The sequence below is a fragment of the Gasterosteus aculeatus genome, chromosome 9, assembly GCF_964276395.1.
Source record: "Gasterosteus aculeatus chromosome 9, fGasAcu3.hap1.1, whole genome shotgun sequence".
Lineage (NCBI taxonomy): Eukaryota > Metazoa > Chordata > Actinopteri > Perciformes > Gasterosteidae > Gasterosteus > Gasterosteus aculeatus.
In genome coordinates, this window is record NC_135696.1 from 18,480,354 (window position 1) to 18,504,848 (window position 24,495).

Genomic DNA, 24,495 nt, shown 5'->3' on the forward strand with positions numbered 1-24,495 from the left:
TTGCAATAGAATCAACTCTAGCATCCATCAAAAGGGTTCAGATAACCATGCAATGTGGTTGACTATTTGCCTCCTCCATTCTCAAGTTACCAGCCCTAAAACAGTGTGTTTCTCATTTTGCTCCTAGTATCCAATGACCCTTGCAAGAGACTTCTAGCTGGGAGGGTTTGATCAGCCTACATAGCTTTTTTCCAATACAGCCCCAACTTAATACTCAAGCAAAGAGGCATTTCTCCCACATCACTAGCCAAATGGACGCTTTTAAAAGCACCACTGCAGAGTCTTAATGCATTGGCCTGTTGATTATCTTGTTATTTTGGAATTGCAATTTGAATTTGTGTAACGTAAGATTTTGGTAAGAGATTCTCTAATTAAATTCTACTAAATGAGTCACTCATGCCACATAACTGTACATCGGCCTTACACGCTCTTCGCATACATATTTAGTCTCCATACTGTGTACATGTCAGGTTTCGCATTGATGCTACCACCTGCTTTCACTTTATATTTTGAGAGCTGCTGCACACGCTCACATTATGTACCGTTGTGCATGTACTTTTCCTCACTTTCTTTTATCCATAAAGGTTTGTCTTTGTCTATCTTAAGAAAGAGAGAGATTGATGATGACGTGTGTGACGTCAGGAAGACTCCATCGCCACCATCTGCTCCTCACAGCAAACACACACTGGCCAGCAGGTTGTTAATTTCACATCCGGAGGCACGAAAGCAAAGTCAGCTAAACAGCTTCTGTCTCTTCCTCTCGTAATGTCACTCTGTGAAAAATGTCGTGTTGAGTGAAAAATTTTTTTTTCTTCAAATCAAAGAAGTCACATTTGAAAACGTTTTCAGCTATTTATCCGTCACCGTGGTGGGATCAAAGGAGGAATTCAGTTAATTAATAAAGATTTTAAATTTTTATCAGAACTTAATTTGCACTAAAACATTTTGAAAAGCTGATTGTGATATTATATCATGTATAGTTATAAATGTTTCTTCTCCTTATGTTTAATCTATTAATAGTTATAAAAAATATTTAGTATTCGTGATATTTGATATATCAAATTTAAACTATATATACAATGACTTGCATAGTCTGCTGCTACTAATCACATATACTTTATTTTGAAAATAAAAACACATTTTGACTCATTCGTGTTCATGGTGATTCATAAGTGACGTGGAAGACGCAAGACTATTAAGGATGTAAAATTACTAAAACTAAAATTTAATATTTAATAATATAAACTCTCGATCTCAGGAGGTTTGACCACATGGCACTTACAAATATTTCCAAATGTTTCACAAGGTTAAATCCCACACACCATTTCTCTGTGAGGCTGTTAATAACTCTGATTACATGTATTTAAATAGATTCATTTGGTTTAGTTTCTAAATTAGAAACTGCTTATGCGCTGATGCATAAACACCCTAGAATCTTGAAAGTATTATAGATAGATAGATTTCTGAAAAATAATTTGGATGCACAATAAATATACCATGTAATCATGTGAAGAAATGCCTTGGAAAAATACACTGAATCATAGTTTTTATGAGATTGGTTGTCTTATCATGTGTTTACTGTCTTACTTTAGTAAAAACCTTCACTGAGTAATTGATGCCTTCCTAAAAGTTACTGAATGAAACCAGTTAAGACACATACAGAGTTTCTCTCTCACACACACACACACACACACACACACAATGCATGCACACGCACTCTCACGCACACTACTTAGCACTAACCAGCAGGTGTTTGCGTGTTAAAAACACTAATGATTATAAACTTGTCATCGGCAATGATTGACCATCCGCGTGTGCGTGTGTGTTTTGTGTGCATCAGCGTGGACTCTGGTCCACAAGAGCATCTGTGGCCGCTCGGCCACCCCGCGCACTCCATTATCCCCACGCACGGCGCGCGTGTCCACATTAAGGCTGATGTGTTTAATCATCGGTTCGGCCGAAGGACTGAAGGTCTTCACGCGTATACAAGAAACGCCACGCACTCGCTTTCTGTAACAGCTCGTACGGAGGCCTCCACCAGAGAGTGTGTGCGTGCGTGCATGCATGCGCGTGTGTGTGTGTGTGTGTGTGTGTGTGTGTGTGTGTGTGTGCGTGCTGGATGGGGAGGTGAGAAGGGAATGCGAGGTGTTCACCTTGGTGTCTGCAGAGCAGGTCCACGCTATGAGAGGAGGCCGGTGAGAGCGACTGCACAGGTGTGATTCGACAGGTGTGCGCACGTGCGGCCGCGGGGACACGGCTGCGCAGGAATTGCGGTTTTTGGTGTGTGTGTTTTTTTAAGTGTGCGCGCGGGTGAGCGTTGCCGTGGACGGCGAGGATGTCAAACTCCACCGTCAACTTCTACGCCCTGGCTCGGTCCTTCAGCTCCCCGGACATTATTGTCATAGTGACCTACTTTCTCCTCAACATCGCTGTCGGCATCTGGGTGAGAGTCAGAGCTCCATACATACATGGATGTGCACATATACACAAAAGCACACACACATGCATATATGTGTGTGTTTGTGTGTGTCTGACGTGTTCTGGATGCCCCCGTGTAACCGTGTTCTCTGTCAGTCATCATGCAGGGTGAGCAGGAACACTCTGAGCGGATATTTCTTGGCTGGACGGGACATGGCGTGGTGGCCGGTGAGTGTGTGTGTGTGTGTGTGTGTGTGTGTGTGTGTGTGTCAGGTGTTCTGCTCTGTAAATTCTCACCTTTTCTGATAAAAAAAAGCTGATCGCTTATAATAGCTTTGATGTGATTTCTTGGGTGACAAGATTTAGACAAAATACATATTAATCGTGTGTAAGTGTGTAAATCTCTTTATGATACTGAGAAATATAAATAATAGCACTGAAGATTAAATCAGCCTTTTTGTTTGTGATAAAGAAGAAAAAAGAGGCGATGCTGGTGAAAACGTTTTACAAATGTGAAAAATGTATTTTACTTTTGATATGTAAACTTTTGCTACTTTTAAGTAAGCTTATATATGCATATATTTTAACTTGTAAAAAAGCATTTTTTTAATCGCTGTGTTGCTGCTTTTACCTAAAATGTCTCCCTCATGTGCTCAGATTGGAGCGTCTCTCTTTGCCAGTTCAGAAGGCTCAGGTCTGTTTATTGGTTTGGCCGGTACCGGAGCTGCAGGGGGCATCGCCGTCACTGGTTTTGAATGGAACGTGAGTAGACAAACACACACACACACACACACGCACACGCACATCTGCCCATTCAGCAAAACATCTAGTGATGCTGCTCTATCTGTTAATAGTAAACACGTTATGGAATGAAGCAGGCCTGCCAATCCAATTCAATTTCTTCTGAACTTTAAAGCATTACCGTAATGTGGCTGATTAAATAACATTCTGTAACAAAAAACTACATACAGCTGCAATGACTAATTTCTCCTTTGCAGCCCACAAAAAAGAAGTTGACATAAGCATTTGTAAAAGCCCTTTTACCTAATAACCTCTTTCCTGTCTGTCCGTACCAATGGGTATTTATTCTGCATGGTGCTTTGGGTTTTAACTTCCTTCAATAGGCTGCAGAGGGCGGCAGCAGAAGGTTTTTAATGCTCCACAACTTTATTAAGTATAGAATATGACGCACAAGTCAGGCAACTTTGCAAAGGCTTGCACATGAAGAGCTACAGAGATCAAAGTTGATCGATGAATGGTCGCCTGCCTGCACAATCTGGTCAAAGCATCTTCTGTCCTCTGTCTGTCTTCTTCTCAGGCCACCTATGTGCTGCTGGCTCTGGCCTGGGTATTTGTGCCTGTCTACATCTCCTCGGGGGTTAGTTTACACACACACACGCTGATGTTAACAGATCTATGTCTACTTGTTCAGGCTTGTCCAGCAGGTACATCTGGGTGCCAAGACACATCATTACTCCACCTTGAAAATTCCCCAAAAGGGTGTTCCACCACACCACACACACTGTTTGACAAAGAGCGTGAATTACCTCATGCTGGTACTTCACGTCCAGAGTTACTATCTGCTAATTGGCAGATTGTGTGTAGCTGCGGTGTGTTGAAAGAGTTGAAATGTGTGTGTGTTCAGATCGTGACAATGCCAGAGTACCTGGGCCGTCGATTCGGAGGAGAGAGGATCAGGACCTACCTGGCTGTCCTCTCACTGCTGCTGTCCGTCTTCACAAAGATATCAGTACGACAAAGTCGCGCACACTACTTGGTTTTTGTTTGCTTTTCCCAAAATGTAACTTCACCTGCTGTGAGAATGACTCTCTGTTGTGTTTCCGTCTGCAGACTGACCTGTACTCTGGAGCCTTGTTTGTCCAGGTGTGTCTGGGATGGAACCTCTACCTGTCCACTGTCCTCATGCTGGTGGTCACTGCGCTCTACACCATAGCAGGTCCAACCACACACACACACACACACACACACTCACGCAATTTCATCTGGTAAAACCGTTACGTTGGGGAAAAGATTCCCTACAACACACGCTGGCTTCCTCGCAGGTGGCCTCGCCGCTGTCATCTACACCGACACCCTGCAGACATTCATCATGATCATTGGGGCGATCATCCTCACGATCACTGGTATGTACAGTTACCCTGATTCCTTAAAGACGGGCAGTTTTTCTGAGGAAGGTGTAGCTGGAGTCCTGTGTTTCCCGACCCTCTGCCCACAGCCTTCAACAAGATCGGCGGCTACGGCAACCTGGAGCGCGTGTACAGCATGGCGATTCCGAGTAAGATCATCCCCAACAGCACCTGCCACCTGCCGCGCGAGGACGCCATGCACCTGTTCAGAGACGCCGTCACCGGGGACCTGCCCTGGCCCGGCATGACGCTGGGGCTCACCATACTGGCCACCTGGTACTGGTGCACTGACCAGGTACATTTACACTAACAACAAGCAGGAAAACACCACCGCAGCAGCGTCTTATGCTGCAGGTCCTCTGATGCGCACCAAAGGTTTCCCTTGGCTGAGGTTTCTCAAAATAAGTTGAGTGATTTTAAACATTTTCACGACGCACAGGTGTTACTACTGCCTTGCCTGACTGAATTTACTTGAATTCAGAGTTCAGTTTGAAATTTGAAAGTTGGCCGGATGAACTGTGTCCACTCAGCCACAGTAAATGGGGAAGGTCAAAGTTCCTTTCAGTATGACAAACGTTCCCAAAACATTTGGATGTTAACGGATAACTTTTAATTTACCTGAACTGATTGAGGAAACAACAGAGCCGAGTCAGCAACAAGAGCTCTTTTTATTTACGGCATACAGGTTTTGTCCAACATCACTGTTTGAAAATTGCATACATACCAGTTATCAACACAGTAGCCCTACCCGAACACCACTAGTAACCAATCCCAGTGACTCTAATATCGGTGGACATCGTCGTCAATGCATGTCGCATCTGTACAGGTTGGATATGTGAAAAATAATATTTACAGTAAACACTTCTGAAACAGAAAAGTAGTTGAGGTAATTAAAACATTTTCTTTTTTAATCTGGGTGGGCAAACTACAAAATATGTCATGATCGATCCGCGCTTAAATGACAAAACTCTCGACCCATATTAAATCAAACTGCCTCCTCTTTTCGACGTTGTCAAAATATCCTTATTAAATAGTAGTTGTATGTGGCAACATATGCCAGAGACGGAGGAGATTCCACACTGAAGAGTCGCCACTCCTTCAGGAGGATCAATAACCATCCTCGTGTGTAGTCACAACAGTTCTACCTGTCAGCCTTGTTACTTTCAAACGCTGTCTTCTGCGATGAGCCCCCTCGCGCCCTCAAGTGTCTCAAATTGCTCAGTTTTGAAAGAGATACTCCTAGCAACCCTGACGGCTCGCCTACCGGCTGTGCCGAGGCGCTATCCGTCTTCCTGTAACCCGGGCTGTGTCGCCGCGGCGACCGGCTGGATCGCATCTCTGTACGCTGCTGGCCGTGGTCGCGCTGGATGCCCTGACCCTGCCAGTACCGATGTCCTCCGATCACCTGGACATCCGGTCGGTTGGGGCGATAAAAACGTCCCGGTTTGGCGATGATGACTTTAGGTCCTCGACCTGGCGATTTGGAGGTGTGGAACAACTAGACGGAGAAGAGAAGCAGAGAGTGATGAGGAGCCCAGGAGGTGTTGCTGGAAATCCTCCATGAAGTACCTCAGGGCTCAATCCTCTGCCCGTTACTTTTTGATCAAATTTTAATGCCTTCAATGCTTAGATCGACTTCTCGCCTGCTTCCTATGATGCCATGAGACTGAGCTTCCTTTTCAGTTAGCAATCAAAAATAAAGCCATTCTAGATCATTGTTTTTGCCCAAAACTGTTTAAGCTTCAAATAGATCACAATACAGATTATTCATAAAATCCTGTTTAGCGCCTTCACAGTGTTTTAAACTGGATTTTTAATATTGTGAGGATTTTTACTGCACCTAAGAACCCTTAATACTGACGATAATCACGCTCCTAAAACACATTATTTTAAAACTGCAATTGTTTTCATTGAGTGCGCTAACTGTGCTTGTTATTTTAATTGGAAATGTTGAATTGCATTGTATTTGAATCTATGTATATTTCATCAAACTATTCATTTCTTTTTTACCTCTTTTGAGAGGTTAGTGCTATTATTGTTGTTATACGTATGTGTCGCTCTGTGTGTAGGTGATTGTACAACGTTCCCTGTCTGCTAAGAACATTAGTCATGTGAAAGGAGCATCGATCCTGGCTGCTTATCTGAAGATGCTGCCCTTCATCTTCATCATCCTCCCTGGCATGATCAGCCGAGCTCTCTATCCAGGTGCGTGCAAACACATGTGGGCTGACAATTTGACATTTGAACACAAGGAATGCCGTTAACCGTGAGCAGGTAGTGGCTTGCTTTTGAACTGTTTCTGAAACGCACCCTCTCTAGTGGGATTCATTTAAACGTTCGTAAGAAACATCATTCCTAGGAACCTCTGCCATGTTAGTGATGACTCACTTTCACTTTTCAGTTCCTGATAAAAATGGTTTAGTCTTCAAAATAAAAGAGAACGGTGAACAATTCAAGACCCGGGTTTGGGATCAACAGTCTAAAAAAGGAAATCAAAATATTTACATAGTACGTTATCAAAATGCAAAAACTGCATTCGACAACCTGGATTTAGTGGTATTTTTAAATGACATAAAAATGGTGATTTATGGCCATGAATTATCTTTCCACTGAATAAGTGAGTTATATATTGTGCTATATGGGGAAGTTTTTATCATTGTATACTATAATACCTGCCCAATGTGCCTACGAGGGGACCGGTGTCCTTGTTGGCGGAGCTGCTGTGATTGGCGGATGAGGGCACTGCCCTCCTCTGACTGGCTGGTCTGCCGCAGATCCAGCATGCTCTGGGAGAGGCGGGCCATCACGTTGACCCCGTCACCGAGGCGATGCCCGCGCCCGGACCCCGTGGTCGCCCCGTTGACCATCGGGTCGCTCAGCTCCGACTGGGTACATTCATAGAACTCCTCCTCCGAGGCCGTGGAGTTGCTTGAAGGAGCCTCGTTGGCCGCCCGGTCGCACATGACCTTTACGCTGTCCAGGCTGCCCTCGCCCGTGCTGCCAGAGTCCCTGCCGTCGTCCTTCGGCGCCATCCGGCCCCGGGCGGGCGCCGGCTCCTCGTGGGCCCCCTTTTCGGCGAAACCCTCCGAACCATCCAACTGGTCCATTTTCATCAAGGAGACCTGTGGTTGGTCCGGCTGCTCTGAGGGGGCGGGGTGTATGACTAACTGCAGCGTGCGGCGTTTAGGAATAGGAGGCGCTACGGGCTCAGTCGCTGGAGTTTGCTGATCATCGTTTGTAGGCTTTGCATCAGGAGGGACTTGGGGCGGTGATGGTGCGGTCGGTGTGCGTGTGACCGGTGTTGAAGGCGCGCTGGGCTGCCGGGGGGGCTCACTGGAACCTGTTGCATCAGTTTGATCTTCATTCGGAGCGGTGTGCGTTTTCTCCTTGGGTTGTTTGCCTGTGGGACTCACAGCAGCAGAGGCGTCTGCACTCGTGTCGCCGGGGGGATCTTCTGCTCCTCCGGCAGCCTTTGCATCTCCAGATGAAGACGGTTCCTCAGTCTTGGCTGGTAGAAAAAGTGGTGCACTGAAGCGTATTGCCTGGCTGGTCTCAAACCGCTCCGACCTCTGTAAGTGAACCTGATTGGCTCGCTTTTCATCCCTAATGTTGATGAAGCCAATCACGTCGCTTGGCGGGTCCGGCTCCGGCCAAGTGGGCAGGTAAGGGATCAGGTACACTTTCTCCAGGTGGGCTAATCCCGGATGTAAAGGTTGCTCCTCAACGACATGTCTGAGGCGTTTTTTCATAACCTTAAGCCCATTGGGATTCTGCGAGTTCCTGTTGCTGGAGTTTTGGTCGGAAGAGGTGGGACTTGTGTAGTTTCCCGTGGCAACAAGGGCGTATTTTGGATTGACGAGCTTCCTAGCAACAGCGGCTGACACCGGAGCAGGAGCCGAGTAGAGGACCAGTTCGGGGGTCGGCTCATCGACCATGGGGACCTTGTTCAGAGACACGCCTCTGGACACGAGGTAAAGGTTACAGAACTCCAGGTCGAATGTCTCCACCGCCTGTCCCGTGATCACGGTGATGAGGTTCCGGTCCAAACGAGATGAGGACCAAGTGAAGCTGGAGGAACAAAGACATGGAAACATTCACAGCGATTCACAGCGGTGACTCCATTATTTACGGGATTATCTGACTAAATTTGTCCTGGTTCCTGTTTTTAGCAGCTACATTCTTTCTTTTTGGTCACAACTTGTGCAGTCAAAACTAGTTTTATCGTCACACCAAATATTTGTACCCCAAGGTCACGTATAGTGTTATGCTCTGTGCATGATCTCTTCACGCCTCTCTGTCTAATCTTTAAGGTTACGAGAGCACAGAGTAAATGTAGACAAAGAAGACAAACCAACGGTTTGCGTATTGTTGTACAAAATGCTGCTGCTGCATACCACAACAATGCCATAGTTGCAACATGCCCAAGGAAAAGACATTGGGTAACCCAAACTGGAGTTGAGTTATTCTCATGTGATTATAACATAAGTTTAATTCATTTACAAATGTTTTTGTTTTTAAGGACATTGGGCAATATTGGTGAAAAACGTGGCTTTAAGCCAATTTGATCTCAGTGTTCCAGACGTTATGAAACTATGCGGCCAGCAGTTGCTTATTTACGCTTCCAGCAGACGTGGATCAACACGCGCATTAAATCAATGCTGTGTTTTTGACTCCCCGGCAAGCATTCCTTTGGATGCTAAATGTTTCTCTGCAGTTTAATGCAAAGTTTAACTTTTAATATTTTTAAGATAAAAACTGGAGGAAAAAAAAAAAGTCAGTAAAGTTGCGAGCCACGAAAAATGAAAACAGTGAGCTGAAAGATGCACAAATGCTCCTTAAAGCTGTGTGGGGTTTGTCTCTTTGTGCACGGCCCTTTCACATATCAGTCATACACATACATGTCAATACAAGAGTAAGGATTAGGGACACAAACTGCTGACCTGTAGGAGCCGGAGATGGCTCTGTCTCCGTCTATCAGGAGGAACTTCTGGCTCAGTGATCCACGCACCTTCTGTGCCGTCCGTGTGAAGAACTCCACGCCGCCACAGCTGCGAACGCGCAGATTCTAGACAACCACAAAAACACACACGCAGGATTAATGGAGAAGTGGGGAGACGGCTCTTGGATTTACATTTGATGGGAGGAAGAATATTGGTGAAGAAAAAAAGGGAAATGAAGGTGACCTACAAGACCAGGAAAAAAAACAGGAAATAGTTCTTCTCCATTAATGGCGCCATTGAGTTGTGTTGGCTGACTCTGCAGCTTGGAGCATGGACCGCATGCATGTGCATGCTTGTGTGACACACCCTGCAGTGTTGGTCTTTGGCCAAGTGATAAGGGTGTGGTTGCTAGCTGAGCGTTACCTCCTACATAAATGTTTCGTGTGAAATCCCACAAGGGACGGGAGGCACAAGAGTCGTATAAGGTCGTAACAACAGCGGAGGAGGCAGACGAGAAAAGATGTTAAGCGAGAGGCGAGGCCTGGCGGGGTGACGGAAGAACGAGATATGAAACAGAAACGTTTAAAAACATTAAGTGTGTTCTGTCCCTGCACAGACAGATGGATCCCACAGGAGAAAGTATTCAGCCAAACATCCGGCTGCTGCATGATCTTCTCTGCCTGCAGGCAAAAACCTGTTTATCAAGCGAGTTCCCGTCTTTCATGTATTCATTTTGTATTGAAATTTACTTATTTTTGGAAATAGATGATCTTAATCACAAACTAATGAGACATATTTTATTTGAAACGTTGGAACTGCAGCTTTTTGCGGGTAAGTTTTCTATTATTATATGCTTATCCGGAGCAGCCATCTGTCCAAAGAGCTCATCAGCAGGTTTATCAAAACATCTGTGTGTGTGTGTGTGTGTGTGTGTGTGTGTGTGTGTGTGTGTGTGTGTGTGTGTGCGTGTGTGTGCATGCATACCTTTAGGTGTCCACTGTGCATATCAGCTCTGCCACACATGGAAAGAAAGCAGGGGACCGAAGCCACGTCAATGATAATGTACACAGGAACTTTGCGTTTGTAGGACGCATCCAGCAGGTCTCGAAAGATATCCACGTCTGTAAATACATCCATCACCACGGCAATCACCTACACACACACACACACACACACAAAATAGAGGGAGGAAACCACACAAGGCGTTAGTCTTTCCTGGTCGGTGAAGGCGGGTTTGATTTAACAATATTACCCCCTATTAAATGCACAAAGGAAGCTGTGCACTTATGAGAACAGCCTCTTAAAAGTGAATCAAAAACCCCTGAAAGACAAAGAATAGGTGCGACACGGACGTCCCAAAAGCAGCCTGCTAGACACAAACAGCGCTGTGCAGACTGGCGATAGAGTGTCAAGTGTCTGGACAGTGTGCGTTATGTGGGTTTAACAATACGACCCTAGTGCGAGCATGGCACGCTTGTCCCAGTACGACGTTTAAAACTGCAGAAATCTAGAAAACGGCTAGTTTGTAAAGCTTTACCTTAAAATGTATAATACATTTGCTTTTGTACAACGAATCTCAGAGGAAGCTATAAAAACTACAACGTAGAGAAGATAGTAGGTACTAAAAAGCAGAATTATTTAAATACGACACAAACAAGCTGCACAATGGGAGCAGTTTGTTAGGAGAGTTAAATTCAACAGCAGCTTTGGCAAAAAAAAGTGTTGTGTGTGCAGAGAAAAAAGTTAACAAATAATGAACCAATTCATTAGAAGTCTTTTTTGCCCTGAGGGACACATGACAAACTTGTAAAGTAAAGGTTGCGTATGGACCGCCGCCATGTGACCCGATCACTGGTTCTTTCCATTGGCGAGATCGGACTTGTTTTATCAGACCTTTGTTGTCTGCACATTTCATTTGAGTCACATGTTGGAGAAAAAGGGAACCGGGCTTCGCGTGTAAAACAAGACGGAGGCCGAAGACGAGGTGGAGCGAGGCGCTGGATTAAATTTAGTCCAAATTCACGGCCCTGCCAGGTTATTTTGGTAGATGTTATTCAGCCTGATGCAATGCGATGATGTCAGCAGGGTTTGTGGCCAAAAAAACTGATAAAAACAATCATTCTAAAGTCAGGGATTGAACATAAAGCATGTAAAACAAAAACAAACACTAATGTAATGCAACTAACAATTATTTTCATAACTTATTCATCTTCCTCTGTTAGTCCATAAACAGATTAAAACCCAAAGATATGCAGTTCTCGGTTGTGTCCTCAATCGCCCTTTTACTGCGGTTATTTGCGTGTTGACCGTGATAACCTACAATTAGTGCATTTTATACTTGATTGTATTATTATTATTATATATTACAATACAACGACACAAGAGCTTTGCCACGCATACAAATCATAAGCTCACACAAGGAGAGTTAAGTATTTTCTTTGTTCCCTGAGGACTTTGTTTTCTGCTCGATGTGGCTGCAGCTTCCTAAAAACGTGATTAATCACCGCGTTATGAACGCACCACCAGGCGCGTGCTGCCTACCCTCTGCGCTGACGCAATGCTTTTGCGCACCACCTCCTTGATGTGCGTGTGCCCCTCGCTCGGCGGTTGCGTGTGCACGGTCACGCGCGTGACCCCTCGGTACGAGATGGAATCGGGCCAGCCGAGGTCCAGCTCCCCCACCGAGCCCTCCGAGCGGTCCGGCCAATACTGCAGCGACACCTCGCCGTCCCCTCCGAATTCCCCGGAGCCCGGCGTGAGGTTCCCGGGCCCGGGGTTCTCCAGCTTGTGGTGATGCTCGCCGCCGGGCCGGTAGGCCTCCGCCGTGCGCGCGATCCGCTCCAGCTCCGGTTCCGAGAGGAAGTCCCGCACGCCCTTCTCGCGGACGTGGTCCGCGAACGCATCGCGGCCGTCGGCGACCAGCACCTCGAGCGCCAGCCGCTGGTCCTCGCAGTAGAAGAACTCCGGCTTCCCCTCGCTCACGCGCGAGTTGACGTGGTGGTTGTCCAGACATTGGACCTGAGACAAAGCCATGGCCGCGATCGATGAGCCGTTAAGTAACAAAACCAATCTGACCCAGTTTCCAGTCGCCGGTTTCCAGAAGGGTCAAACTTTGAGCGGGTCATTCCGCTGCATGGTTCCCCCCCCCCCGAGCGCGGACTCTCGCGGTCTCAGGTGTTCTGGAAGGAGCACGCGCAGCCTCTCAGGTGTTGGTCGACCGGCGCTCCCACGTCCCGGGCGCCACGCCTCTCACCTGACGGCGGGGCCGGGAGGAGCCCGGCGGCGGGGGCCCGGCTCGGCGGCACCGCGGGGCACGGAAGGCAGCTGTCCCGGGTGGATGAGTGCGTGTCTGCTGCCTGTGAGTCAAACCCGACGTTGAGATGGAGAAATAAATCCTCCTTAAATGAACTGTGGGAACTTTCCCCTCTTTTTTTTGTTGTTTTTTTGCCGGTTCAAAGAACCCCGAAAAAAACGGACAAAAACAGACAAAGTCAGTAACGTGGCGCGTACGTGTCTCGACTCGGTTCCCGAACCTCCCCCCCTCGAAAAAGTTCCTCCAGACAGAAGGTTCACGGAGGTCCGGTGCTCCGGTTCTCCGGAGTGCGCTGTGAACTCCCCGTAGCGTGTGTCTGCCTCGAGGGTTTCGGCAACGGAAGCCCCCGTCACCGGGGTTAGCGAGGCGGTGTCACCGGGGTTAGCGAGGCGGAATGTCCGGTAGTTGGGGAGGAAATGCGGGCTGTTGACTCCACCCTTCTTCTGCCGGGGCAGCGGGGAGGGAGAAAAAAACCCGTTTTTCATCCCAAAAACAGAACCGTTAAGACGGACAGTGTCACAAATAAGCACGGCTCCATCTTGTTTTTATAATATAATAAAATATTGTTGTTCTCTTCCCACAGTTGAAGGAGGTTAATTACTAATTACTTTAGTACTATATAGTTTAATAAAGAAAGAATCGATAGGAAAACAACAAGCAGAATGTTTCCTTTTTAGGCAATGCAGTGCAGATACCAGACGTGTGACTCTTAAATCTGCTTATTGGAGATAAACCTTACTCACCGATAATTACTCGTGCATGTCTGGGTTCGCAGGCTATATAATTCAGGATTAAGAAAAAAGAAAACGCTCCTTTTTAACGGAATATCGCGGTTTCCTACATTATGATTGTTAAAAAACGAGTTGTGCAACATCTGTTGCACGTGATCTACCAAATGGAGCCAAACGTAGTAAATAATCTTCATTTCAATTAATTTAGTATCCCTAGACCCAACATGAATGTTGTAACGTCTTCCGCCCCTTTGAGTGAATTACGTGTGTGTTCATATTTCAGACACTGTGGGGTGTGTGGATCCAGAGGAGTGTGTGCGAGTGTGTGGAGCTGAGGTGGGATGCTCCAACATCGCCTTTCCCAAACTGGTCATTGAACTCATGCCAAGCGGTGAGAACGCTGTTGTTTCAAAGCGCCTCCACCGAAGTTTTCAATTTCCAAGCGCGCGCGCCGCTCACCCGCGTGCCGTTTCTACAGGTCTGCGCGGACTTATGATAGCGGTGATGATGGCCGCTCTGATGTCATCGCTGACCTCCATCTTCAACAGCAGCTCCACGCTCTTCACCATGGACATCTGGAAGAAGCACCGCCAACGGGCCTCGGAGAAAGAGCTGCTACTGGTCGGCAGGTACGTCTGCTCCGAGGACGGAGGGTCAGGGGTCAGAGGTCATCCGTCCCCGAACCCTGGACGGCGGCAGCCGACGTATGCACCATGCGATGAAGAAAAGAGAAGCTTTAACGCGGAAGAGACGTGGGTTTTGTTCCAGGATCGTGACCGTTATCTTGGTGGTGGTGAGCGTGGTGTGGATCCCCATCCTGCAGTCGGCCAACAGCGGCCAGCTGTACGTTTACATCCAGTCGGTGACGAGCTACCTCGCTCCGCCCGTCACCGCCGTCTTCACCCTGGCCATCTTCTGGACGAGGACCAATGAGCAGGTGACACACAAACAAGCTCTTTTCTTTTATTCGTAGTTTTGTCTATACATTTGTGTAAAGTGCGCACTAATACTCCAATGGGATGTCTTTAGATTGGTAGTTTTGTCTGAATCAACAGTCCAAAACGCCAATATATTCAATCGAAACTCTTTTTTTATAGGTGAAAACACCTATTTTCTTACATCCATGAATAAAACAACATTGTGGATATATTAGTTAACTGATCATTAAGCAGTAATTACTGTCAGAAACATTTAAGTACACACAGTATTAATGAAAAAAAGCATAATTAAATTTCATGGGGACAACACACAAGGTTTCTTTTCGCCAGACACATTTTCACACAAACAAGCAAACGGTTCGAAGGTCACTGCAGTCTGGAAGCCAAACCATAGACATCACAACTCATCACAGTGTGAAAGACGTCGCCTGTTTGTCCTCCCTCCCACTCTGCACCGGTGTTGGGATTTATTAGTCTCACATGGGATCCAGCTGCCGACGTCTCTCGCTGCTCGGTGTGCAGAGACCACGCGTGTGCGCGCACATGTGTGTCTTTGTGTGTCCCTCCCTGGTTTTATGAAGTGCGCATTGTTTATTATTTCCTCAGGAGAAAAGCGGCATCAGTGCACCGCTCCTACACTTACTACAATAGATGAAAGGGTTTTCCAGCTGATAACAGAGTGCAAGTGAGGGAAAGTGCAATTATTACAAGTTAGACGACTAACAAAGGGAACTGAAAGAGCAACACGGCTGCAGTAAAAGTGTCTTTCAGCCTGATTCCACGTGTTGGAATTAGTTTTCCGCTGCGAGTAGAGACCAGTCCTCTAGCTTCAACACTGAATCCCTGTTTTAAAGGAGCACGTCCGGGGTGTGTCTGTTCTCCGTGAACACGCTTTTAACTACTAAAATAAGATATTAAGGACTTTTCAACTTATAGTTAAAATAAAACGTTTTTCCCCCTTACATATATATATATATATATATATATATATATATTACATCTAGCTCTGAATTAAGCTTCAAAACGTGTATTTAGTTTACTCTGGACTTTGGTTACAACATGGGTTGAAAACAACAACCAGTTTGAGAGTTTCCATTTAAATAAACATGAAAAATGTGTCAACAACTATTTGAGCAATTAAATTTGGCAATAACATTAATGTTTATGTGACCTGGTACAAATGCATGCTTACTCAAAGGAAGTTGAAAATGCCTTAGTCGTTTGTTTTGAATGTTTCCATTTCATTATTATAAAGGCAGCACTGTTTTTTGTTCATATGAACACAGTGAGCACACTGCTGTACGAGGCTCAACGGCGTTGACTCATGAGGTCAAAGGGCACGCCCCACCATGCAGGATGTGACTCGCACTGACTAGTCTGCGAACCGTGGAGAGAAAACAATGCCGACCTTTTTTAATGGGAACATTCACGTGTATCGTGACTACACAACCTGCGTATTCTTTGAACCTCAGCGCCTAATGTAACTTGTAAAAATACTAATCAACCCTGTAATTGGTGTCGTTACAATTAGACAAATGTTGTGTCTGTATGTATGCGTTTGTCTCTTTATCCATTTATCCTAGAAATGTACGTTTTCATCTGAAGATGATTTTTTAAATCTTAATATGAACTGAAAAACAAACCATTCTGCAAGAGTTGGAAACTTAACAACAAACATAGCTGTTGCCTTATTTCTTTCCAAACGTGGTCACGTTAAAAGCAAAAAGAACTAAATCAAAGAGATGAATTGTTTGGAGTAATAATGTGCTAAGCAGAAGGACAGGCGACTGCTTTGTGAGCCGTGACATGGAGATTATTTTCATGTTTGGTAAACCGAACCACATGGATCACATTCCTCGTTGATGGCTGAACAAAGACGGAGACAGGGAGTTATTTGTGTCGTTACACGTGCGTGTGTGCGCGCGCTTCAGTAAGAAGTGACACGCTGGTGACAAATGATCGTGGTGGGAAAGTGAGAGCGTTACGAGAACAAACGCTCCGGAAATACTGAAGCTTCTGAGTCGAGCACATTAAGTGTAATGAAATCTGAGTGAATGCGTTTGTTTGTTTGTTTGTTTGTTTGCATCCAGGGTGCGTTCTGGGGCCTGATGGTGGGTTTGGTGGTGGGCGTGTGCAGGATGGTGCTGGAGTTTGCCTTCCCGCCTCCCAGGTGTGGAATCGTGGACTCGGCGCCCGCGGTCCTGCGCAGCGTCCACTACCTCCATTTTGCCATTCTGCTCTGTGGACTCACCGCCATCGTTGTCACAATAGTGTCACTGCTCACACCGCCGCCCAGCCACGAACAGGTGTGTACACACAGATAGAGAAGACAAAAGATACACCGGGGGAAGCAAGGCTTCTGTGGGCATGTTGCTGTTGGTACACCTTATCTGCTAAACATAAAAACGGTTGAATCTGTGGTTAAGGAGCCGTGTTATCTGGAAGGTGGCCGTGTTTCATGGTCAATGAAAGAGGTTTAAACCTATCTGTATCGCACGGGTCTACAGTCAAGCAAAGAGCTACATCTCACAGTAAAGTACAGCTTTTGTTGCAGACAAAAGAAAGTTACTAAATCACAAGTATTTGAAGCCAGTGAATCATTTGTCAGGTTTGACTACTGAACTGTGACCTCCAAATGCAAACAGCAGCCGCTCTGATCTCATCTTGTATTTCATAAAGATTCGTTTGAAAGTCACAGAAAGATTTATTTAGCCTCCCACGGACAATTAATCACAATGCTTTGTTACATAGATAAAAGATCAGTGTAGGTGGCTTAGGTCAATTAATTTTCATACACAATAGTATCCATGCTAACTGGGACGCCCCTGTGTTTTCTAAGATGTAGAATTGACATTAAGGAATGACGTCATGAGTAACCGTTAATCACGCACGGAAAGTCGGCACGTCAGATTGGCCCGTCTCGCCCAAAAAGGTGTGAAATGTTTATTTGGGAAATATGCTTTCATGCTTTAAGGTTAGAAGTCGAGACGACAACATCTCATATTTTTGTCTGTTTAACGTGAAGCTACAGCCATCAGCTGGTTAGCTTAGCTTAGCATAAAAGGCTTAAAGCAGAAGGAAGGGCTAGCGTGGCTCCACCATATGTGGAATAAATCCACCTACCAGCACATCCAAAGCCCAGCAATTAACATGGGGATTCTTGTTTGTATGTTAGTATTGGTATCTAGATTTAGAGGTGGGCGGAGGCAGATTGTCCATGTTTCCCGTCTTCATAACTAAGGCAGCAGCTCTGGATCGTCTCTACATGTAGTGTAGGTTTTAATTATGTCCAACTGTAATTCTTAGACAATAAATGTCTTTTTATTTCAATTTTCAGTTGTGTAACCTGACCTGGTGGACTTTGACTGAAGAGCCACCGAGAGAAATCCCTCTCCAGAAAGTGTCCTCTGTCAGCCACCGTAGCTCCCAGGGTAAGCGTGTGCATATTCACAGCAAAACTACTCATCATGTGATAAAGACTCATCAACACACACACACACACACACACATGCGCTGCTGTAGTTATTGTTTGAGTGACTTCCTGAGTCTGCTGTGTGTGTGTGTGTGTTGCAGGCTCCGAGCCCACCCAGCGGGGGGCTTGTGGTCGGGGGACATGTGGTCGGGGGACAGGACTGTGTATCTCAGCGGCGCGGCGCTCAGAGGAGACTCCAACTCCCAGAGTCCAGAACGTCCGAGAGAGCGTGTTCTGGTCCAGGTTCTGCTGTGTCAATGCCATAATGGTGGTCAGCATTAACATTTTTCTCTACGCGTACTTTGCCTGAGGATTCAACATCCTGTTTCAACCTCCTTTGCAACTCTGGCCAATATCGCCACAGACGTGGTGAAAGAACCCTTTTTTTTGTACTGACTTTACAGAAATCCTGCAGATCATCCGTCAGGCATTGAAAAGAAAAGAAAAAAACCTTTTAACTTAAAGAACCTAGATAACAGAGAGGACAAACCTCTTACCACAAACCACTAAACGGAGACAATTTTGAGAGTAATCTGTATCCACATCCGTATGGAAGTGTCCATAATGACAGATAATGACATGGGAGAAGTTTAGGAGGCTCAAAAAACGTTCAAAAAGTAACCTGGTTTTAAAAGTTTGAGAAGGCTATTGTGCAAATCACAATGAAGCTTGTGGCTTGTAACAAGCTAACATGAAGGTGCAGTTAATGAAATAAAAGGGCGTTTCATCTTAAATTGAAAGCTTACATAATATATAGTAAGAATACGTTTGTGGTTCAGATTGTATACTTCCATTTAGTCTTCATACCTAATTACCTAATAGTAATTATATATTTGTTATGTTTTTCAGGGTTTTGTGAAACCTCAGTTATTGTTCTTGTGTTTTTCTTATTTAGCTTGTTTATGTAGTTTAGAAATGTGTCAACCTTTATAATTTGTTGAGTTTTAATATACACACTTTTGGAGCACATAAATGAAGAGGAAATAATTACAATTATGATTTATCAGAACTGAAAATGGTCTTAACAACAGATCCTGTTGTTCTTATCCCGACAATTTTTCTATCAAATGTTTATTCTTGTGATTTCTCAAATAAATTTGAAGATTCATGCATCAAAGCTACAAGTGTTGGTCCAGTATTTACGACCAGATATATCGCTCTTTATTGGTCTTGTTCACAGTTTATTTACATTCACTCAGGATGCGGTTAGACAAAGCGGTCAGACAAAGCAAATATGAAGTTCAATTGCATTTTCATATTCATATTTTGAATACAAGCGTTTGGTGGAAGGAGGTTATTGGGATCAAGGATTTGTAAAGGTTCACTGAGGGCCAAATCTTTTATCCTCTTCATTACTTTCGTCATTACGTTACTCAGTTATTAATAATAAAGGAAAGAGAAAAGAAACAAGTCCTCAAATTTCAATGGTAGAAACACACAAATACGTGGCAATTTTTCTTCATACCACATAAATAATTAACATTGGTTTCAAATTTAAAAGCAGTGGGGCACAAATTCAGCGTTGCACTAGAATCTAAACCAGTGCAGCAGAATAAGATTCATGGTCTTCTTTTCATTCCTCTTTGTCAAATCCTGGTGCCTACATTTCCCACAATGCAACTCATCCATCGACACTCGGGCTGTGCTAATATGGCCTGGAGCCGCGAGCCACAGACGTCCAGTGGGATTTTTCTAATTTCAAAACATGTATTCTTTGGCCTAACAAACAGACTCGAGTAATATCACATGAGGACATTTGGCAGCTCTCTCTGGCACCGCGAAAAGCCTTCTACAACTCTTATCCGAGTAAGATATGCAGTAGTTATTCCCAAAACCTCCCCTTTAAGTCTTTATGATCCTTGTTGTTTCACACAGAATTGCTCATGTGAGAAAACAAAAGGCTGATTGAGAAAATACCCTTTCGAGGCCTTCAAATAAATATTTTAAAATGGCGCTGAATTCATTTTCTGTCAGTGCATCGATCAGCCGCTGTACTAATTGTTTCACTAATTCACTAATAGCCGGATCGTTGGATCAGGAGGTCGAGTCCCTCCAGTCCGCCGTGTCGTCAGTGGTGCAGCGGCTGGACGTAATCCGGCGGAAATATTCCGACTCGGCCTCGACAGCGCCCCCTCCAGGCCAGTGTGCTGGAGCAGTCCAGCAGGTCGATGATGTCGCCCCGGAGGAAGTGGAGGTGGGCGGTCTGGGGGGGGGTGTAGTCGCAGAGCGCGTGGGCCACACGGGGATTCTGCACACAAGACGCAGCAAAGACATCAGACCGACAGGTGTGTGTGTGTGTGTGTGTGTGTGTGTGTGTGTGTGTGTGTGTGTGTGTGTGTGTGTGTGTGTGTTGCAGCTGTCCGGTGCGACCGATCTTACCGCCGCGGCCGGGTCAGGGAGGCGGTGCGAGGCCTCCCTCTCTGGGCGAGGGGGGCGGGCCTGGAGGCGGGCTGAGGGGAGGGACTCCTGGGAGCTGCTTTTGTAAGGGTTGGGGTACGGGTTGCGTTCAGGCTGCGATGCGGGGGGGTCCCTGAGATAGACCGCTTTCTCCACGGCGATACTGTGAGTTCTGTAGAAATCCACCAAGCGGTTGAGGGAGCGGAAGGACTCGTCCCAGATGCAGTACTGACCTCCGCCCTCCAGCACCCGGAAGTGCTCCACCCTCTCGCCGTAGCTGCAACGTAAGAGGGGTGAGAAAGCTAAAAGGAGACGGAAAGCAGGTATGCACGTTCCTTTAGAGGAGACTCGTGTTGTTCTTCATTCCTCGACCGTTTCTCCAGTGAGGAATTCACGGTGATGTGCATACCTACGTCAGCGTGGGAAAGGAGACCTGTGCACCACCAGAGGTTTCCTCCCAGGCCATGAATCTCGTTGATCGACACAGACACACACAGTGATCTGTTTTCTCACTGAGTGAGGAGCTGTGACAAACAAACAATTCTCAAATCGGATCTTTCCACGTCCATCTTTTTTATAAAAGAGAAAACGGAATGTCTTTAAGTTACAGACAAAAAAATAGTCAATATTAAAGCCACCTCACTTCTTTTGTTGACTACATTATGAAATTCACTCCAAATAAACCGAACTGAGGCTGAGGCTTTTTATTTTCTCAAATAAAATAAAAAAAATCAAACTATCAATTCCAGTTCCCAAAAGCCAAAGTTATTCCAGTTACAGAGGATGGAAACAATCCCCACTTATAAAAAAAGAAAAATGTTTCAGATCTATTGTACCCATTTATTTATATTATATTTGCATTTATTTACTACTACTACTACCTGAATCTGTAATGGAACTATTTGTATATTTCTATTGCACTAGCGACAGAAATAGTAACGGTTTTTGCCAACAAAGATAAAAGCAGTGACCTTCTGGCCCTTTTTCACTCACGATAAGAAAACCGCGGCTCCACTATTTTAAGCGTTAAGCGTTTTTATAATAATTAAGTAATAATGTCAAAAAGCACATACCTAAATCACATTACATCATCTTTTCCTTTATCTAAAGCGACTTACAAGAAGTGCATTCATCCATGAAGGACCAGAACCGGATCAACAAGAATCAAGAAAGTACCATTTCTTCAGGAAAGTGTCATAAGTGCTGATAAAGTGGGTTAGGGTGCTTTAGGTCAACTCCATTTCCCTGTTCTAGCAAGCTACAGAAATACACCCAAAACATAGTGAGAGTCACAAAGGATGGATGATTGAGAGGAAGTTCACATGCTTTGTATTCCCATGATATATTTCTGTGTTTGTCATGATGTCATTGTAGTGAACTGCAGACGTGTTGAGGATTGAAAGGAATCGGCTGCGGTTTACATCTATAAAAACACTCGTCTTGAACATTATTACCCTCTGTTGATCGTTGGGAGGATTACACTGTGCATGAGTATTATTTCCAAACCTTTAAATCAAACCCCTCATCTCCCATCCCTTGCAGGCAGACAGATGTTGTGCCCTTAAATCATACGATCAATGATATGTCTGCGGTGTGTAGATGCACGTCCGGGACACGTGTCCATTGCATAATGTACCTGTTCTTAATTCAAGACTGGGTGGTGTTACGCAACGCCCTGGTTATTGAACACATTTAATTTTCCCTCAATGATTAAATGTGTCCCACGTCACTTGGTGACCCAAATTACATCTCTGCGCGCACACGCACACACACACGCACACACACACGCACACACACGGTCTGTGCAGCTGTTCTATTTTTGATGCAACGAGTTTTCGTACAGCATTTTTAAATAGTTTGACTCCACCGGCCCTGACACTCACACACACACACACACACTTTGATGTCGGACTTGCTCAGTTAAGGCCGTCATTAAACGTCCTTGTGAGATCAGAAGTTGGGGTCAGAGGTCATTAAAGACACACAAGGGGAATCACAGCAGTGCAGCAGATTCAACACATGCAAATATAACTGCAGTAGCACACGAACATTTTAACACCACAATGTGGGAACTTGTGTGTGTGTGTGTGTGTGTGCGTGTGTGTGTGTGTGTGTGGTGTGTTCACTGACCTCACGGAGACAGAAAACTCTCCAGGAGCTGATTCGCTCTCCCTCACCAGGAACACTCCGGCGTCGTGCCGCTGGAGGCGCTTCTCGGCTTCGAGTCTGGACACGCGTCCTGCAAACCACCTACAAACGCACACCAATGTACACGCACACAACTGTGCATTCACGTTTGAACTCATCAGTTGGTACAATCGTCTCAGTGGTTCCCTACATAAGGGTCAGGGGCCTAAAAAGGGTCTTGTAAAGGCTTTTTTTTTCAGAGTGTTTTTGAATTACTAAATACTTTCGCCTCTTCGGGCTTTCAAAACTCCTCCAAATAAAACACTGCAAGAAATGATTGACAAGTGGACTTAAAGTTTGGAGCCGCTGATGGCGGTTAACACGTCCAACATTTTCTATCGTAACTTAATTTGTGTAAAAAATGTTTGTTTTTACGGATAAGGAAGCAGGGAAATGTAGTTCTGAGGCACGTAGCCACGTTTCCCCTGGATCTCTGCTGTGACCCAGCAAGAATCCTCCTCCATTTCCGTCACCTACAAACACACACAGTATTATCCTTTTGTTAACTTTACAAACACCTCTAAATGTGTCAACCCGAACATTTAAACGCACACACACTTACCTTGAGAATTTCCCCCTTCTGAAAACTGATCTCGTCTGCTTCTGATGCTGCGAAGGAGAAGAGAGCCAGCGCCTCCATCCCGCGAAGAACAGTTTCACTTCATGAATGAGGAGACTGGATACAGCTGTGATGTGATGAGAGCCCTGCAGGGCGATGACACTCAGCCACGGGATGAGATGATCAGTGTGTGTGTGTGTGTGTGTGTGTGTGTGGGCAGCCGCTGACATCCTGCTCATTAGTTAATGAGGAGAGTTTTCTGGGCGCGTGTGTCCTACTGTTCCTCCATGTGACTGAGTTACGGGGGGGGGGGAGGCGGTGCGAGGCCTCTCTCTCTGGGCGAGGGGGGCGGGCCTGGAGGCGGGCTGAGGGGAGGGACTCCTGGGAGCTGCTTTTGTAAGGGTTGGGGTACGGGTTGCGTTCAGGCTGCGATGCGGGGGGGTCCCTGAGATAGACCGCTTTCTCCACGGCGATACTGTGAGTTCTGTAGAAATCCACCAAGCGGTTGAGGGAGCGGAAGGACTCGTCCCAGATGCAGTACTGACCTCCGCCCTCCAGCACCCGGAAGTGCTCCACCCTCTCGCCGTAGCTGCAACGTAAGAGGGGTGAGAAAGCTAAAAGGAGACGGAAAGCAGGTATGCACGTTCCTTTAGAGGAGACTCGTGTTGTTCTTCATTCCTCGACCGTTTCTCCAGTGAGGAATTCACGGTGATGTGCATACCTACGTCAGCGTGGGAAAGGAGACCTGTGCACCACCAGAGGTTTCCTCCCAGGCCATGAATCTCGTTGATCGACACAGACACACACAGTGATCTGTTTTCTCACTGAGTGAGGAGCTGTGACAAACAAACAAACGCACACACACTTACCTTGAGAATTTCCCCCTTCTGAAAACTGATCTCGTCTGCTTCTGATGCTGCGAAGGAGAAGAGAGCCAGCGCCTCCATCCCGCGAAGAACAGTTTCACTTCATGAATGAGGAGACTGGATACAGCTGTGATGTGATGAGAGCCCTGCAGGGCGATGACACTCAGCCACGGGATGAGATGATCAGTGTGTGTGTGTGTGTGTGTGGGCAGCCGCTGACATCCTGCTCATTAGTTAATGAGGAGAGTTTTCTGGGCGCGTGTGTCCTACTGTTCCTCCATGTGACTGAGTTACGGGGGGGGGGGGGGGGGGTGAAAGATGCGTACGGAGCGATGACCTGAGGTGTTTATGAATATAACGAGTCTCTGCGAAGGTTAACCGAGGGCTCCCGGCTGCGTCCCACATTAGTTACCACGTAGCAACTGTAATCCTCCATTATGCAAAGGGTTAAAGGTTCAACATAAGAGTAATGGATTTGGTTTCGAGGGGGAAAGGGAGCAGGTGTGAATATTTCAAGATATGTCAAA

At 45.8% G+C, this 24,495-nt stretch overlaps 3 protein-coding genes across 4 annotated transcripts; 1 reads left to right on the top strand and 2 right to left on the bottom strand.

The window, feature by feature from the left end:
- Positions 1-1,886: 1,886 nt before the first annotated feature.
- On the top strand, positions 1,887-19,076 carry slc5a10 (solute carrier family 5 member 10). Its single transcript, XM_040186096.2, has 15 exons — positions 1,887-2,443; positions 2,575-2,646; positions 3,076-3,180; positions 3,737-3,796; positions 4,064-4,168; positions 4,270-4,375; positions 4,482-4,562; positions 4,655-4,860; positions 6,635-6,770; positions 13,833-13,940; positions 14,028-14,178; positions 14,318-14,486; positions 16,578-16,793; positions 17,825-17,918; positions 18,061-19,076. The coding sequence occupies exons 1-15, from the start codon at positions 2,336-2,338 to the stop codon at positions 18,267-18,269; spliced, it is 1,926 nt and encodes a 641-aa protein (XP_040042030.1). The 5' UTR covers positions 1,887-2,335; the 3' UTR covers positions 18,270-19,076.
- fam83gb (family with sequence similarity 83 member Gb) lies at positions 5,215-13,235 on the bottom strand. 2 transcript variants are annotated; one of them, XM_040186095.2, is made up of 5 exons: positions 12,047-13,235; positions 10,490-10,657; positions 9,506-9,630; positions 7,242-8,633; positions 5,215-6,063 (listed from the first exon to the last, which is right to left on the bottom strand). In XM_040186095.2, the coding sequence occupies exons 1-5, from the start codon at positions 12,536-12,538 to the stop codon at positions 5,967-5,969; spliced, it is 2,274 nt and encodes a 757-aa protein (XP_040042029.2). In that variant the 5' UTR covers positions 12,539-13,235; the 3' UTR covers positions 5,215-5,966. The 2 variants fall into 2 exon arrangements, with proteins under 2 accessions (XP_040042029.2, XP_040042028.2); XM_040186094.2 differs by having other exon boundaries at positions 7,238-8,633.
- A 465-nt stretch (positions 19,077-19,541) lies between the features above and the next one.
- On the bottom strand, positions 19,542-23,691 carry LOC120824930 (GRB2-related adapter protein). Its single transcript, XM_040186097.2, has 5 exons — positions 23,106-23,691; positions 22,919-23,016; positions 22,487-22,606; positions 20,339-20,633; positions 19,542-20,207 (listed from the first exon to the last, which is right to left on the bottom strand). Exons 1-5 carry the CDS (start codon positions 23,181-23,183, stop codon positions 20,028-20,030), a joined length of 771 nt encoding a protein of 256 aa, XP_040042031.1. The 5' UTR covers positions 23,184-23,691; the 3' UTR covers positions 19,542-20,027.
- Between the last annotated feature and the right edge of the window lie 804 nt (positions 23,692-24,495).

What these genes read in the sequence shown, in the direction of transcription:
- slc5a10 (XM_040186096.2), top strand. Translation starts at nt 2,336, where the DNA reads ATGTCAAACTCCACCGTCAACTTCTACGCCCTGGCTCGGTCCTTCAGC. An exon ending in CCGTCTTCACAAAGATATCA is followed by an intron (nt 4,169 to 4,269) that starts GTACGACAAAGT and finishes TTCCGTCTGCAG; the next exon opens with ACTGACCTGTACTCTGGAGC. An exon ending in CATTGAACTCATGCCAAGCG is followed by an intron (nt 13,941 to 14,027) that starts GTGAGAACGCTG and finishes CCGTTTCTACAG; the next exon opens with GTCTGCGCGGACTTATGATA.
- fam83gb (XM_040186094.2), bottom strand. Translation starts at nt 12,538, where the DNA reads ATGGCTTTGTCTCAGGTCCAATGTCTGGACAACCACCACGTCAACTCG. An exon ending in GCATTGCGTCAGCGCAGAGG is followed by an intron (nt 10,658 to 12,046) that starts GTAGGCAGCACG and finishes GTGTGTGTGTAG; the next exon opens with GTGATTGCCGTGGTGATGGA. An exon ending in TGCACAGTGGACACCTAAAG is followed by an intron (nt 9,631 to 10,489) that starts GTATGCATGCAC and finishes GTGGTTGTCTAG; the next exon opens with AATCTGCGCGTTCGCAGCTG.
- LOC120824930 (XM_040186097.2), bottom strand. Translation starts at nt 23,183, where the DNA reads ATGGAGGCGCTGGCTCTCTTCTCCTTCGCAGCATCAGAAGCAGACGAG. An exon ending in AGAAGGGGGAAATTCTCAAG is followed by an intron (nt 23,017 to 23,105) that starts GTAAGTGTGTGT and finishes GTGTGTTTGTAG; the next exon opens with GTGACGGAAATGGAGGAGGA. An exon ending in GAGTTTTCTGTCTCCGTGAG is followed by an intron (nt 20,634 to 22,486) that starts GTCAGTGAACAC and finishes CTTACGTTGCAG; the next exon opens with CTACGGCGAGAGGGTGGAGC.